Here is a 16,130-nt window from a genome sequence, read left to right on the forward strand (position 1 = left end):
TTTTGATATGGCTTCTGGACTTCATTCAATTCTTTTTGTAAAGTTAAATTCAGATAACATTGTTTTTCTGTCAAGAATGAGCACTTAAGTCTATATGAGCTTTGTAAGTACTACCAATATCAACATTTACTTTAGAGACAGAGAAAGGAAAATCTGATAGGTCACAGGAGAGGCGGAAGAGTGTATAAAAGGCAGGTTGAACAGAGCAGTCTCTATTATTGAGGCAAGATGACCAAGCTGACCCTCCTCACTGGTAAGGGAGCATCAGAACTCTTGTGTCTGAGCCATACTCTCCCTCTTATTTTCCTGCCCCTCAAAATTTTCTTTTGAATTCAAGGCAAATCTCCTGAGATGATTGCTTTTAGCAATGGTACAGGGTCAGGCAGTTCTTCCCTGGTGTTAGCTTTGCACTGCTATCCCTTCATTTGACCTTGGATATTTAAGGGCCTCCAGTGGTTTTATGAATGGAATATAGAGATTGTGTTTTTAGAAGAAATTCTGAGTTTCAGTGGGCTGGAGAGTTTGCAAAGGGTCTTAAAAGGACTCAAAGAGTGAAATGAAAGAAAAGTTTCCTGATGCTGAATATTAGTGCAAGAACAAAATGCTGTTTTGTTAATAGCTACTCTCATTCTCTCTGTTTCTTTCAGGTCTACTTCTTGTGCTGGCAGCTGAGATAGGTATGTGCCTTTCTCGGGATGGACCATTATATTATTCCTTCTCAGTTTCTTGCTCGAGCGGGCCCAGTAACGTCTCCATTGGAGACTTTTGTTGTTGCTGTGTCTGGCATATCGAATACTCTCGGTAGCTTGCCGGGCTCTCCGAGAGGGGCGGAGGAATCGAACTCGGGTCGGCCATATTGGCTGCGTGCAAGGCAAACGCCCTACCCGCTGTGCTATCGCTCCAGCCCAATTCCTTCTCAGTTTCTTCATAATTTGGAATTTCAGCATGGTTCTCTGTCCTTCAAACAAAAGAATATTAAGCTTTTTGAGAGTTTAAAATTCCCTAGCCAAGTTTAAAGGGATGGGGCTATTGGCCTGGACATCTCAAAGTTGAATTTAGAAGGTATTTTACTGATACATGTTAACAACTAAAAAAATTAAGCTGGAGAGATATCTACATAGTTAACCTCCTGTTCAATTAAAGCACTTTTCAATTTATTATCTTATTGAGTCTTTAAAACAAATAATTTCTGAGAGATAAAGAGGAACGGCATTAGTACATTTCATTGTCTAGTTAACTGAGACAACTGAGCCATTTAACTTTTCTCTGGAGTTCAAAGCGAACTAAACCAGAAGCCAGCTCCCATGGCTCTTAGTAGAAAGTTCATTTCCATCTGGATAGAATTATTACTCAGGGAGACAGATACATGTACCTACCAGACTGATACCATTATCCTTTCTGTATTTCAGTTTCCTAATGAGTTATATAGAAATAATTGTGCCTACCTCATAATATTTGGGTGAAGATTAATGAGTGAATTGAAGTAAATTACTCAGAGTAGTGGTTAGCACAGACAAGTATGGAATAAGCATCAGTAATTGCTATTATTAACATGTAGAAAGGCTAGAGTACATCAAAATCAGAGCTTTCCAGTTTTCAGGTTTCCTTTCAGCTAAAGGCTGGAATTTCTAAGATTTCTTTAAGGAGCAGAGCAAACATGAAGAGTTAAATTTAGCCCCAATTCACCTGCTAATTATGGGTTTACTGCACCATACAGGAATCTCATCCAGATCTTCCCCAACCCACTTCCTTTTGAGACTTAAAGAAGAAAGTCATTTGGAAATCTGTGGTTTCTGAAGCAATTTAAACTCCTCAGGGGGTTCTATGTGTAATCTTCCTACCCTCTTCCTCTGGGTAAACAGGTTCTGCCTACCACCTGACATGCTACTTCACCAATTGGGCCCAGTATAGGCCTGGCCTGGGGCGCTTCAAGCCTGAAGACATTGACCCCTGTCTTTGTACCCACCTGATCTATGCCTTTGCTGGGATGAAAAACAATGAGATCACCACCATCGAATGGAATGATGTCACCCTTTACCAATCTTTCAATGGCCTGAAAAACAAGTAAGTATGGAAAGAACTGAGGTTCAAAACCTTCAGGGAAACTTCAAAGAAAACCTCCAGGCTGAAATGTGAAATAAGCCAAGCAGTAAACATCAGCACACAGATAAATCCCAAGCTTTCTTATTATTTCCATGACAGTGTTGATTTTAATGGTAAAGGGATTGTTTCACTTCTGGGACATGGTTGTCGATTAGAATCCATCTAAGTTGCCAAGAGAGATTTAGAAAAGCTCAAATACTGCAAATTCAAATAAAAACAGTCTTTCACTTGAAGGCGGGCATTGATGAAGCACTCAGTCTTTAGGAGCTTTGCAATCGACATTAAGCATACACACCTGAGGTTAACTACACCAACCACTCTCGCAATTTAGGAAATGAAAATGAACATGAAGAAAACAAGTAAAGAGGCCACAAAAGTCTTTTCCTATTGAATCATTATTATAGGTGATGTTGAAATGATATCCTTTCCATTTGTTCTGATGCATCTTTTGCTCCTTTCTACTCAGAAATAGTCAACTGAAAACTCTCCTGGCTATTGGTGGCTGGAACTTTGGAACTGCTCCGTAAGTTCTTCCAGGTGAATTTTTTACGTTGATTTTACTGCAAGGAATTGGGGCTCCAGAGTCTCACCTTGCTGCCACCTTTGGATCTCCTCAGCTTCACCACCATGGTTTCCACTCCTGAGAACCGCCAGACTTTCATTACTTCAGTCATCAAATTCCTGCGCCAGTATGGGTTCGATGGGCTGGATTTTGACTGGGAGTATCCAGGTTCCCGTGGGAGCCCTCCCCAGGACAAGCACCTCTTCACCGTTCTGGTGAAGGTGAGCAACATCACATATTATTTGGACTGAAAATCACTCGATGAGGTCTCTTATCAAACTGCTTAAGTTTTCAGAAAACTTAGTTCCTTTACATTCTCAGAGGACATAAGGATCTAAAGACATTATTCTATGGACGGTATTAAAAAATAATGGATGGAAGAGATTAATTAAAAAAAAAGTAGTCATGAGATCAATAAAGAGGTTTTTTTTTTTTAATACAATTTCCCCTACGTTTGTCTAGGAAATGCGTGAAGCTTTTGAGCAGGAAGCTAAGCAAGTCAACAGGCCCAGACTGATGGTCACTGCTGCTGTAGCTGCTGGCATCTCCAATATTGAGTCTGGTTATGATATCCCTCAGCTGTCCCAGTGAGTAATGCTCTAGATTTTCCTCCTCCTATAGGTATCATTGTACCATACAGATTTGTTTTAATTCTACCATGCTGCCAAGAGACATTGTTTGGGTGCCTTTAGAAATGGTATCCCTTTGCCTGCATAAAAATAGGAGATGACGTGCAGAAAGGTGTTAAAAGCCTTTATTTCACCTCAGGTACTTGGACTTCATTCATGTCATGACCTATGACTTCCATGGCTCCTGGGAGGGCTACACTGGTGAGAACAGTCCCCTCTACAAATACCCAACTGACACTGGCAGCAACGCCTACCTCAATGTGGTAAGTACCTGCACAACTGCAGGTGCAGGCCAGGAATGATGCTGCCAGTCACATGGAGATCTGGGGGAGAAAGGCATCTTAAATTTCATTTTTCAAAAGGGAAATTATATTGACATCCTTAAAGATGGGGTTACTCAAGTATGGGAAGCTTCTAATTTGTTTTCATTTCCACTTACAATTCACCAGGTAATCAGTACTGCACTGATAATTTTCTCAGATAAGAAAAAATAGAAGACAATGTCTTTAAATAAAATATATACCATTATAAATACTTCAATACATTAAATGTATTGTTCCATCTTTCTACTTTTCTTGTTCCCCTTTTGCTTTATATATTTTTTTACTCTTCTAATATCCTATATCTAGGTAGCATAGATAATTTTAGACATTCATCTTTGGATACTGTCAGGAAAATTGCACACATAAAATCTATGTCCTTTTCTCTTTTCTAGAAATCAAACCCAGGGACTTGTATATTTTTCTGACACATTTTTAATAAGAAGGGATCAAGTATTCATATTGACATTAATTGAATTTGTTTAGATATAAATTCAACACAGGCATGTCAATGGGAATCTAAAATTTGCTGCAAATATTATGTACAACAGGTACAACCATACCCGAAGAGCTTAGCTAATAATTACTAAGTTATTGAATGTATGGAGCCTCTTGCTAACCTAAAGTTATTCTAGGACTATGCCATGAATTACTGGAAGAACAATGGGGCCCCAGCTGAGAAGCTCATCGTTGGATTCCCAACTTATGGTCACAACTTCATCCTGAGCAACCCGTCCATTCATGGAATTGGTGCTCCTACCACTGGCCCTGGCCCTGCTGGACCCTATACCAGGCAGGATGGTTTCTGGGCTTACTATGAGGTATGTTACCTACAAATAGTATTGTTCTGATCCATCAATATAACAATATAAACAATAGTAAACATATTTGGCCTCAGCAATTAGGACCAAAAGCAGATCTCTTGGCTTTTGAAAGGGCAGGTAAAATAAGCATTCATGTTGCACTATTTTAGATGGATCATCACAAGAGTCATTTATTCTGGATTCTAAATAGAATGATAAATATATATATATATATATATATATATATTCAAGGACATTTTATTAATCTAGGGCCCTTTTAAACTGACTGCCAAGGTATTTGATATGAAAGTTTCTCTCCACATCAAATTTAAGTGAACTATTTTTGACAGTGTCAAAATCTTAAATGATCTTAAAGAAAAATGTATTGATAGAATGATTGGATTTCGTTTCCAAATAGCTTTCACATGTGCCTTTTACTTCCCTCACTATCTTTTGCCCCTGTGACCTAGACACCTTCCCTACCTTTTAACCATTTTCTTATATCTTTTTAGATCTGTAACTTCCTTAAGGATGGGGCTACTCAAATGTGGGAAGCTTCCGAGGAAGTCCCCTATGCTTACAAAGGCAACGAGTGGGTTGGATATGATAACACCAAGAGCTTCAAAGTTAAGGTAGACTCTTTTCTGTGTACTGTTGTTATCTGTTAGTTTGTTCCTTTTTTGAACCTAGAACCATACATTGGCCTTGACATAAAAGCTTAATTGAATTTCTCTCTGATTACCAATAACAGGCTGATTGGCTTAAGAAGAATAACTTTGGAGGTGCTATGGTTTGGGCCATTGATTTGGATGACTTCACTGGGAATTTCTGCAACCAGGGCAAATACCCTCTGATCAACACCCTGAAGGATGCCCTAGGCCTGCGGAGTGCAAGTAAGTTAGATATTGAGAATAAACCACAAACTTTAAATCTAAAAGAAATTTCAAAGACTTTTTTAAGTTCAGGAATCATTTTACAAGTAACTTTATGCCTATTGCTCCTTTCATATTTGGTAAAGCTTCCTTCATGGTTGAGTGATCAAATAGGGGTTTCCACCATTTATTTGTTTATTTCTCAAGCAATTTTTAAGTGTGTCTTATATAGCTATGTTCATCCCATATGCTGTACATTCATAAGGGATCCCAAATACATCAGTCATAATCTCTATTACATATATGATGGACAAGATGTGATTATAAAGATAAATAAGAAGAAAGATATTGTGTGATTAAATTACCACATAAAGGATTAAAACATTTGAGGTTGTGACAATGAGAAATTTTATAGCACTTGAGTGCTATAAAGGAATTAAAAATGAACTATCCCATAAAAGTTAAAGAAGGGGTTGAGAGGCAAAGAAGGAAGGGGAAGTATTGGGAAGCTAAAATATGCAGAGGGGGGCAGAGAGTTAGGACAGTGTGTAGGGCACTTTCCCTCCATGTCACTGACCTTGGTTCAATCTCTAGCACCACATATGATTCTGTGAGCACAGCCAAGTATGCCTCCCCTCCCACAAAAATTTGCTCTTCTGAAATATGCAGAGCTACGGGAGGAAGAGCTAAGAACATGATTTAAGATATATATTACATGCTAGCATCCCCGACTATAACTGGGACATTCAAGATCTGGTTTCTTTCTTTCAGCTTGCAAAGCTCCAGACCAGCCCATTCCTCCCATCACCGAAGCTCCCAGCACAGGCGGTGGCAGCTCTGGGGGCAGCTCTGGGGGCAGCTCTGGGGGCAGCTCTGGTGGCAGTGGATTCTGTGCCAGCAAGGCCAATGGCCTGTACCCAGATCCCACTAACAGAAATGCTTTCTACAACTGTCTGAATGGACAAACTTTCCTTCAGCACTGCCAGGCTGGCCTCGTTTTTGATCCTTCCTGCTCTTGCTGCAATTGGTGATATGTTTGTATGATGCCACAGTAGTTACTCCATCTCAGAAAGTGTTGCACAATAAAGGAGTGAGCACAACTATGATTGGCTTCTGATTATTTAATGCAGGATCTCAGATGTGATTAATCTGTTTCCCAAGGGTATATTCTTCATTCACCAGCCCACTAATCATGCAGTTTCTATCGTGAGCACCTGTAACATGCATAACTATTTTAACAGATACTGAGTGGCAAGGAACAGAGGGATTCAAGAAAAATGCTTAGTTTTTTTCATTCTTAAAACTTGTATTCATCTAAAGATAGGAAGAGAAAAGATATAAGATCTCAGATAAGAACCCATAAATAAATATATATGTGGAAACATTCCTTTGTAGAAATATCTCAAAATGCTGTATTTTCCCTATTGGAAATATTTTTAAAAACTTTTTCCTCCCTGTCTTCACATATAAATTATCTGCAGATGGTAAAGACTCTATTATTTCTGGTGCTCCATGTGGGACTGGATGAGGATTAGGGACCCTATGTTTCACCAATTGAAATGGTAAGGAGGAGTATACAGTCTCTAGCATTCAAGAAGAACTCTATTCCAAATTGGAGAGAGTGTGGAAAGTGATCAGGATTCATGATTGCCAGCATCCAACAGTTACCAGGCTCCATGACCTGATAGAGTTGGACATTATCTAGAGAATTCTTGCCAGTTATGGGAGGAGGCTGTGGTTTTGATCCCAGATAGTGAGAGAGTGCAAAGGACCTTTGTCTTTCATTTAATGCTGTGCTGCAGGTGTCTTGAAATTCCATATTAATGTCTGAGCAGGACGTCCGATTTTATACTGGACCTGCAAATAAGTGAAGGAAGGAAAGCTATCAGATTAGTGATTTTCTAAGGAATGGTGCTTTTGCCAAAGGGAAAGATCAATGCAAAGTCCCAAAGGAGAGAAAACTCTCTGACGTTCTGAAGAAATGAAAGAAGTGTATGGTTAAAGAAAAGGTTCTGAGGGCAGAAGAAGTGGAAGAAGGTATAGGAGACGTAGTCAGGAGAGCAGGTTGTATAGAAAAAGGGTTGGCAAAATTTTTCCATGAAGCTGCAGCTAGTAAATATGTTGAGTTTTGTGGGCCATATGGTCTCTGTCACAATCACTCACCCCTGCTGTTGTAGCCATATGAAAGCAGCTCAAGACAGTATGTGAAGGGTTATTTATGGACATAAAATTTGAAATTTGTGTATTTTTCACCTCACAAAACATTGTTTTAATTTTTAGCCACCCATAATTTTTAAAAATGTGTAAATCATTCTTAACTACCAGGCTATCATACAAAAACTAGGGTTGGTGCAATTTGCTTGCTGACACCTCAGTTAAGTAAGATCTGTAAGGATTTTGATTTTTCTTCTAATAAAGGAATATTTGAATCTTTTAAAGTAGAATAATGACTTTATTTGAATTCTAGTCTTTTTTTTCTTTTTGGGTCACACCCAGCGATGCTCAGGGGTGACTCCTGGTTCTGCACTCAGGAATCACTCCTGGCGGTGCTCGGGGGACCATATGGGATGCTGGGAACCGAACCCGGGTTGGCCGCTTGCAAGGCAAAATGTCCTACTCGCTCTGTTATTTCTCCAGCCCCAAATTCTAGTCTATTTTTGATATTTCATTAAATATTAGCTTTCTTGAATTACAAAAGAAATATGAGATTTTTTAACTCATCAGTTTCACCAGGAAGAATTTGGATCTTAAATAATTAAGAAACTTTAAAAGACCAATGTCCATGACCCAGATGCCTCTCAGACCTCAATTTATAATTTTTTTATGTGCTGTTCCCAAACTAGAGGTCATTGTAAGACAATTCACCTGCTGTTCCTTCAATCTCAGTTTTTCCCGTTAGCTCTTTTATAGAAAACCTAGGCACATGCTGTTTAACCTGTCACCCTTAATTATTTTACTATTGGTTCAAGAAGCTGACGCTGGATCCAGAGAGATAGTACAGTGGAGAAGGCATTTTCCTAGCATGTAGCCAACCTGAGTTCCATCTGAGAACCACATATGGTCCCCGAAGCACTACTAGAGTGATGCCTAAGAACATAAAGTAAAAAGTAAAGTAAAGGCCCTCCCGTTGATCATCGATTTGCTCGAGCGGGCCCAGTAATGTCTCCATTGGAGACTTTGTTGTTACTGTGTCTGGCATATCGAATACTCTCGGTAGCTTGCCGGGCTCTCCGAGAGGGGCGGAGGAATCGAACTCGGGTCGGCCATGTTGGCCGCTTGTAAGGCGAATGCCCTACCTGCTGTGCTATCGCTCCTAAGAACATAGTCAGGATTAATCCCAGAGCACAGCAGGGGTCTCCCCAAAACAATCATATTTGTTATTATTAAAATATAATGATTAAATAATAATTAAAAATAAAATAAGACTGGCAATAAAAGCATGAAGGAGAAACTCATTGTAAGGCTTACATATCTATTACAGTCTTCTAGAAATGACCTGAGTAATTTGAGATCAAAAAATCTTTCTAAAATGTTATGACCATTACATTCTAAGATTATTCTGGCTTTCACAGGTACAGGAATTAATTCCCCAAGTTCCTGAGGCTTCAGAGTATTAGAAGTGACTGATGATGGGGCTCTGGGGGGACTTCTCTGTGGGTTTGGAAGCCTGCTTTCAAATGTAAGGTTGCAAATTCAATCCCCTCATGGCTCCATATTCACTGAGCCTGATGTCAGCAGCTTTGCTGTTTGAACCTTGAAGCTCTGCTATGGATGATCTCTTGTACTCCAAAAAGTTCTATTTACACCACAGTCATGTATGTGTGAGCACTACAACTAAAAGAGGTGTGAGCCCGGTAAGCACCACTAAAAGATGTGAGGGTACCATAGGTTGGGTGGAAGACCCCTGGTGAGCATTTGTGTGAGCATGATGGTACTCTCCAATGAGCACAACAATGAAAATGCACATGAGCACACCACTAAAGAGGGGGGCACCTGGTGAGCACATTTGCAAGCACAATTAAAGAAATGCAATACTCAATGCTCACTGAGGCTGAGTGGAAGCACCACAAACTGATGTGTGACCCTTAGTGAGTACCACCACTAAATGTGTGAGTACCACAGCCAGACATGAGTAATCCTAATCATCTCAAAAACAATGAAGGCTTGGAATCAAAATAAACATTTTAGAAATAGAAATTTTTATAAAAAACTAAAAATTAAAATTAGAATATATATGCTCATAATTAGGATCACCAAGACTACCCTTCGTATCTATTACTAATGACCCAAGATCATGTTGGTTTTCCTTTGAAAACTGAGGGGAGACCAAACCAGCATCTCTGATGAAAGTACAGTTTGGAAACACTCGCTGAAAGTCAGTTATTTTATATGGTCTTAATGTGAGCAGGATCATAAAATAGGCTATATTTTTTACTATCATCCTGGGATTATAGAAGTCAGGTAAGATAGCACAGGGCATTAGAATATTAAGGTGCTCTATACCCCAATTAAATGGGGGAAAAAAGAGAGAAAAGTCTCAAGGTCATGTTATTTAGGTGATTAATCCCCCATGATAGCAAAGATTATCTCAAAAAAAGATTGACCAAATCAAGGGGCCTTTTGATATTTTATCTTAGAAGTCTATGTGATTATAGATTTTAGATAGACTCCACACATGATGAAAAAAATGATAGTTTCTATTTTTGTTTATGGAAAAGAAACAGCTTGTGGGGGTCCTCTTGGTGATTTCTAAAAAAGAATATATCATTAATTGATTACTTAGTTAAGACAGAGAAAAGATTGGAGGGCAGTAAGTCTACACAATTGACAAGAGATTCAAAGTAATACCCCATTTCTAACAGAATGGAAGTAAAATGGTGTATCAATTAGCTTAGCACCGGTAGGTTGTAGTCGTCATTTCCTGATGCCTCCTTACTTGATGATTTGAGGAAGTTGTCTTTCTATCTGCAGATACTCCTCATACATGAAAAGTTATTAAAGAAAACTTATTATTTTTTTGTTTTGGGACCACACCTGGTGATGCTCAGGGTGGGTACTCTCGGCTCTGTACTCAGGAATAACTTATTATGGTGTTTAGGGGATCATATGGGTTGTTGGGGATTGAACCTGGGTCAGTTGCATGCAAAGCAAGCATCTTACATGATGTACTACCTCTCTGGTTTCTAAAAAAAAACCTTATTTTGGCAAGGGGGCTCCCCAAGTAGTTCTCAGGAAGAGTCATAAGTGCGGAGGCCTGAGAATGTAATGCTGTTCAGGCCCTGCTGCGGGGGGGGGATACCCAAGCCAAGATGGGGAACTCTAATGCTGCACCCAGAGATGCTCAGGGGCCATGTGGTGCTGGGAATCTAACCCGGGTCATCCTCCCGAACCGCTGGACTATCTTCCATCCAGAAGAACTTCCATTTACTATTGTAAAACTTGCTAAAGGCAAGTTATGCCCTGAATAATCATATGGTGACTCCATAGTCTGCTGTGAATAAATTGGAAAGAAAGTTTTTAAGGAGGTAATTACAGTTAAGTGAACATAGGGTGGGGCCTCGATCCATTAGAACTAATGCCCATATATAACAGGGAGAGATACCAGAGCTCTTATTCTCTCTCCCACATGAGGAAAGAGTCAGAAGGCAGCTGTCTGCAATATAAGAAGAAACCTTTGCCAGAAACCAAGCCCTTTTAGAATCTTGATCTTGTACTTCCAGACTCCAAGACTGAAAGAAAATTAATTTCTCTTTTTTAAGTAACCAGACTATGGTATTTTTATCCTGCCAGTCCAAGTAGGCAAAGACAGTATTAAACCCTCATATGACTGCTATTTCAAGTCTCTTATTAACCACACAGGAGGAAAGGAAACGAATGCAGAGAAGTTGGCTCAAAGACAAATTACTAATCCTGGTGCTCACTTCCAAGTGCTAGGGTAACTCAATTGTTTGCCCAATGTTATAAATGTTCCAAAACAAAGCCATTCTAAGCAAGAGTCCATCTGTTCTTGGCCATATGTTAGGAACCTAGGAACACAGGAAGCTTATTAATACTGAACAACTGTGATTTGGGGGTCTCATTCAGGTATTTCATTCCGTATTTTTCTATTTTTATTCCTTCTATTACACATGGAGTGATAGCACAGCAGGTAGGGCATTTGCCTTACATGCAGCTGACCCATGTTTGATTCCTCCGGCACTCTCAGAGAACCCAGCAAGCTACCGAGAGTATTTCACCCACATGGCAAAGCCTGGCAAGCTACTCGTGATGTATTTGATATGCCCAAAACAGTAACAACAAGTCTCACAATTTGTTGTGAGACGTTATTGGTGCCGGCTCGAGCAAATCGATGAACATTCCTTTTACTCTGATACTCTCAGTAACTATGAAATCAGGACTGCATCATTTGGTAAGGGACAAGTGGAGACTAATTTGGGTCAGTGTTATCTCTTGCCCTGGTGCCATGTAATCCCATCAACAGCCAAGATCCAGAGACTATAAAACAAAGCTCCCAGAAGAGAGTGATGCAGAATCTCCAGCCCATGAAACAGGCTGTCCTCACCCGGGCCCCTCAGAGAGGGGAGGGTTGAGTTTCCCTCCCCACCCCAAGCAGAACCCTGGCAGCCAAAAACCTCCAGAACCCAGCCACAGCCATGCTCAAGTCCACTCTCCACATGCTCGACGAGCATCACACATGAAGGAACCAGCAAAGGAACCCAGGTATGCAGGACCTGTGGCTCAGCTCTCCAAGCCTGCTTGGATCGGGGCTGGGCCTCCTCCACCCAAGCCCCCAGTTTTCCAGTAGTTTGACAGTCACACTCACAAACTGCCCATAGCGCCATGTAATCCTATCAATGGCCAAGATCCAGAGACTATAAAACAAAGCTCCCAGAAGCATGCAGCTGCATTCGCGGCCACACAACCTCTTATAGTCTAGCCAATTGATGTGCCTAAAGCAGCACACATGTGTATTAACATACTTGCTTGTATTCTCTTACATATGGTCTTAGCCTCCATCCCTCTCGGAGATCCTGGCAAGCTACTTGTGGTGTATTCAATATGCCAGAAACAGTAACAATAATGGGACTCATTCCCCTGACTCTGGAAGAGCCTTCAATACAGCAGCGTTGGGAAGGACAAGTAAGGAGAGGTTCCTAAAATCTCAGGACTGGGACAAATAGATACGTTACTGGCGCCCACTCGAGAAAATCGATGAACAGAAGGAGAACAGTGATACAGTGATACAGTGATATCTCTATCTGCTCTTTATGTTATATCCCAAAGCAACTATACACACACTTTTATCCTGCTCAGGGCACAAAGTTCTACTTTGGGGCACTGCTTTTCTTTTTCTGGTATTGGTGTGCAAATAAAGTGCTTCAACTATCACATGAATGTCAAAACGGAAAAGTGTAGATGGAGGATTTCCACCTATTTATGGTCCCAGGTATCGGAAAATGTCTTTAACATTTATAAAAGAAGAAAAACTCCTCTGCTGTGTAGGAAGAAAATATTTCAATCCAGGTTGTAATGCATTTTGACTATCTTGCACTATTTCCTCCAGGAGAATTGTCACTTCAGTTTCCCCACATTTTTAGAATCAGCTCCCAAAAGTGGCAGACTGTTCAGCTAACCTTCATGATATTAAATCTACCACTCAGAATTGTGTGCAGCAAGTTATTGGCCATTATGGTGTCTCCAAATGTCACTAATGTTTTGGAATATTCTAATAAATTATGCAATCTAATATTCATGAGTTCAACTGACAGTTAAGAATCCTAGGTCCCAAATACTAGAAGGCTAGGAAGGGATCTTCCTTCCTTCCTTTCTTCCTTCCTTCTTTCCGTCTTTCTTTCCTTCCTTCCTTCCTTCCTTCCTTCCTTCCTTCCTTCCTTCCTTCCTTCCTTCTTTCTTTCTTTCTTTCTTTTTTCTTTCTTCATACCCAGTGATGCTCAGGGGTTATTTCTGGCTCTGTAATCAGGAATTACTCCTGGCGGTGCTCAGGGGACCATATGGAATGCTGGGTATTGAACTCCAGTCAGCCACATGCAAGGCCAACACACTCCCTGCTGTACTATCTCTCCAGCCTTGAAGGCCATATTTTCCTGCTCTGGGATGGAACTAGGTCTGTCATTGGCACTGACTTGGGAGAAACGTTGCAGTCATTAATCTATTGTTGCTTGAATCTTGCACTGCACCTGGCAAAAAAGATCTATTGAGCTTTATAGAGTCTTTGTGCCAATCACATTTATTCTGTAAGGAGTCTAGCCTAATATTAGGTAACCCTGGCCAAACAAGATAACTTCTGGTTTGTGTGATGTTCCTATCAGTGCTTTTTAATTCTTTATGAATGAGACTCGTCTTCAATATGCCTCAGGAAAATGAGATATCCATCTATCAGAAACCATTCTTTGTTTTACAAGAATTTTTTTTCAAAACTCTGTGGCCATTATTTGTCCTGTCTAAAAATAATTCATTTTTCTGTGAAGTAGCAGTCATAGAAGTTTTCAACGGAATTAGCATAACATTAAAAAACTTTAGTGAGGTGCACTAACAGTTCAAAAGATGAGACAAGGTTTAGTAGATAATTATCACCTCCTTGATAATTAACAGTCTCTTTAGGAGGTTGATCGAAATGACAAAATGTATAGATACTCAAAGTGCCAAGAGTTGTGCTATCCATAAATATATAAAGATGAGTAAAATATAGTACCTACTTCCAAGGCATATACTTATTAACAGACACAGATAACTATAATTAACATGAAATGCAAGTTGTGCCTATAAAACTTTTGCACCAAAGAGTTGTGGAGAGGGTTATTTATAAAACCAAGTTCCCAAACACAAAATGAATGAGACTTGACTTGTGTTCTTTCATGTGAAACACTCCACATAAATTAATAAATATAATCAAGTCGCTGCAAGGGATAAGACAATATTTGACTTCATTAGTGTAAATACAGAATTTGTCAAGAAAAAGCTAAATTAATTAATTAAATACAACTTGGTTCTAGGAATCAGAAGCTCTGAGCTTGATTTCAGTATATACATCTGAGAGTGTAACTTTGTCAAACTTAAACTATAAGTTCCTCATCTGTATATAGGAATAACAAAATATAACTTGCCTCTCTCTTGGAATACTAGTGAAAATAAAATGGGCTCAAAGATATTTTAATGGCCAAAAAATTCTTCATTTATTATAAAAAACCTTTTCCCAGTTGACCTCAGATATGTTTTCAGTTATGCTTCTAAAGGAAATTTACCACTTCTTCAAAACTTTATTCTTTCTCAGTAAGATTCTAAATGTAGTTCTTCCTCTAGTTTATGAAGTAATTTTTAGAAATTAAAAATAAAATAAAAATAATGCATAGACTCCTTATTATAATCCCACAGAATAGTGGTTTTGTTTTCTTTTTGTTCAATTAAGAAAATAGATCGATTCCTCCACCCCTCTCGGAGAGCCCGGCAAGCTACAGAGAGTATTCGATATGCCAGACACAGTAACAACAAAGTCTCCAATGGAGACGTTACTGGGCACGCTTGAGCAAATCGATGATCAACGGGAGGGCCTTTACCTTTACCTTTACCTTTAAGAAAATAGATAGCATAAAGAAACTGCACTTGTCAAAATAAAGTGATGTTTTATTTTAAAATATCATATAAAATAACATACAGTATAAAGATCTCAAGTAGCCAATTCAATTCTAAGAGGTAGGAACAAAAACTGAGCTATCAATTGACTTTCACAAATCACAAATCACAAATCATCCTGTTATTGGCCGATTGCCTCGAGCAGGCCCCAGTAGTGTCTCCTTCATCCTAGCCCTGAGATTATATTCAAGGCTCTTTAGGAGAATGAGACCCATCATTGTTACTGGTATTTGGCATATTGGGTACACCACGGGGAGTTTGCCAGACTCTGCCGTGTGGGCAGGCTACATTCGGTAGCCTGCCAGTTTGTCCAAAGTAGGAATGAGATAATAAGATGGCATAATAAGATGGCTCGGCTGCAAATGCAGCCGTGCGGTTCCAGGAGCTGGTTTTTATAGTCTCTGAGTCTTGGCCGTTGATGGGATTACCCGGCGCCAGGGGGCCAGTTGGTGGGTGTGACCCCCGCCTACTGGAATTTGGAGGATCTGGGTGGAGGATGCTCGGCCCAAATCCGAGTAGGCTTGGAGATCTTGGCCCCGGAACCCGCGTGACTTTATCCCTCTGCCAGTACCTTCATGTGTGCGGAGAGTGGTCTCAGCATGGTGGTGGCTGGTCCTGGAGGTCTTTAAACTGTTGACTTTAAACTGTACTATAAGGCTTTAGGAATTAAACAGCATGGTTTGGGGTAAAAACAGATACATGCATATGTAGAACAGAATTGAGAGCTATAAATAAGCTTACGTGCCACATGCACAGAAAACAAATTTTCAACAAAGAAGCTGAAAGCATACAGTGGAGAAAAGAAAGTCTCTTATAATGTTGAAGCAATTGGCAGCAATAAGCAAAAGAATGAAGTATAGCCACTATCTAATTCTATATACAAGACTTAATTCAAACTGAATTGAACATAGATATATGACATGAAACCATAAAACATATAGAAGAAAATATAAGTGGTCCCCAGCATTCTAGATGGTCCTCTGAGCCATGCCAGGAGTGATTCCTGAGCTCAGAGCCAGGACTAAGCCCTCAGCACCAACAGGTATGGCCCCAAAACAAAACAAAACAAAACAAAAAATATTTGCAATTCACATATTTGTATGTATGCAATACATACATACATACAGAAAAAGGGGTTAAATTTCAAAATACAGAACACGTATAACTGAACCAAAAATATCTCCAAACAA

General features: G+C 39.7%; 1 protein-coding gene across 1 annotated transcript; it reads left to right on the forward strand.

Annotated features, from left to right (window-relative positions):
* Positions 1 to 228: 228 nt before the first annotated feature.
* On the forward strand, positions 229 to 6,320 carry CHIA (chitinase acidic). Its single transcript, XM_056123563.1, has 11 exons — positions 229 to 253; positions 648 to 677; positions 1,863 to 2,064; positions 2,570 to 2,626; positions 2,721 to 2,886; positions 3,128 to 3,252; positions 3,434 to 3,557; positions 4,250 to 4,435; positions 4,930 to 5,049; positions 5,169 to 5,310; positions 6,061 to 6,320. The coding sequence occupies exons 1-11, from the start codon at positions 229 to 231 to the stop codon at positions 6,318 to 6,320; spliced, it is 1,437 nt and encodes a 478-aa protein (XP_055979538.1).
* Positions 6,321 to 16,130: the final 9,810 nt, after the last annotated feature.

The sequence above is a fragment of the Sorex fumeus genome, unplaced genomic scaffold (assembly GCF_029834395.1).
Source record: "Sorex fumeus unplaced genomic scaffold, SorFum_2.1 ptg000047l, whole genome shotgun sequence".
NCBI classification, from domain to species: domain Eukaryota; kingdom Metazoa; phylum Chordata; class Mammalia; order Eulipotyphla; family Soricidae; genus Sorex; species Sorex fumeus.

Coding starts and splice junctions, on each gene's coding strand:
- CHIA (XM_056123563.1), top strand. CDS start 229: ATGACCAAGCTGACCCTCCTCACTG. Junction 3,253..3,433: donor GATATCCCTCAGCTGTCCCA/GTGAGTAATGCT, acceptor ATTTCACCTCAG/GTACTTGGACTTCATTCATG. Junction 3,558..4,249: donor GCAACGCCTACCTCAATGTG/GTAAGTACCTGC, acceptor AAGTTATTCTAG/GACTATGCCATGAATTACTG.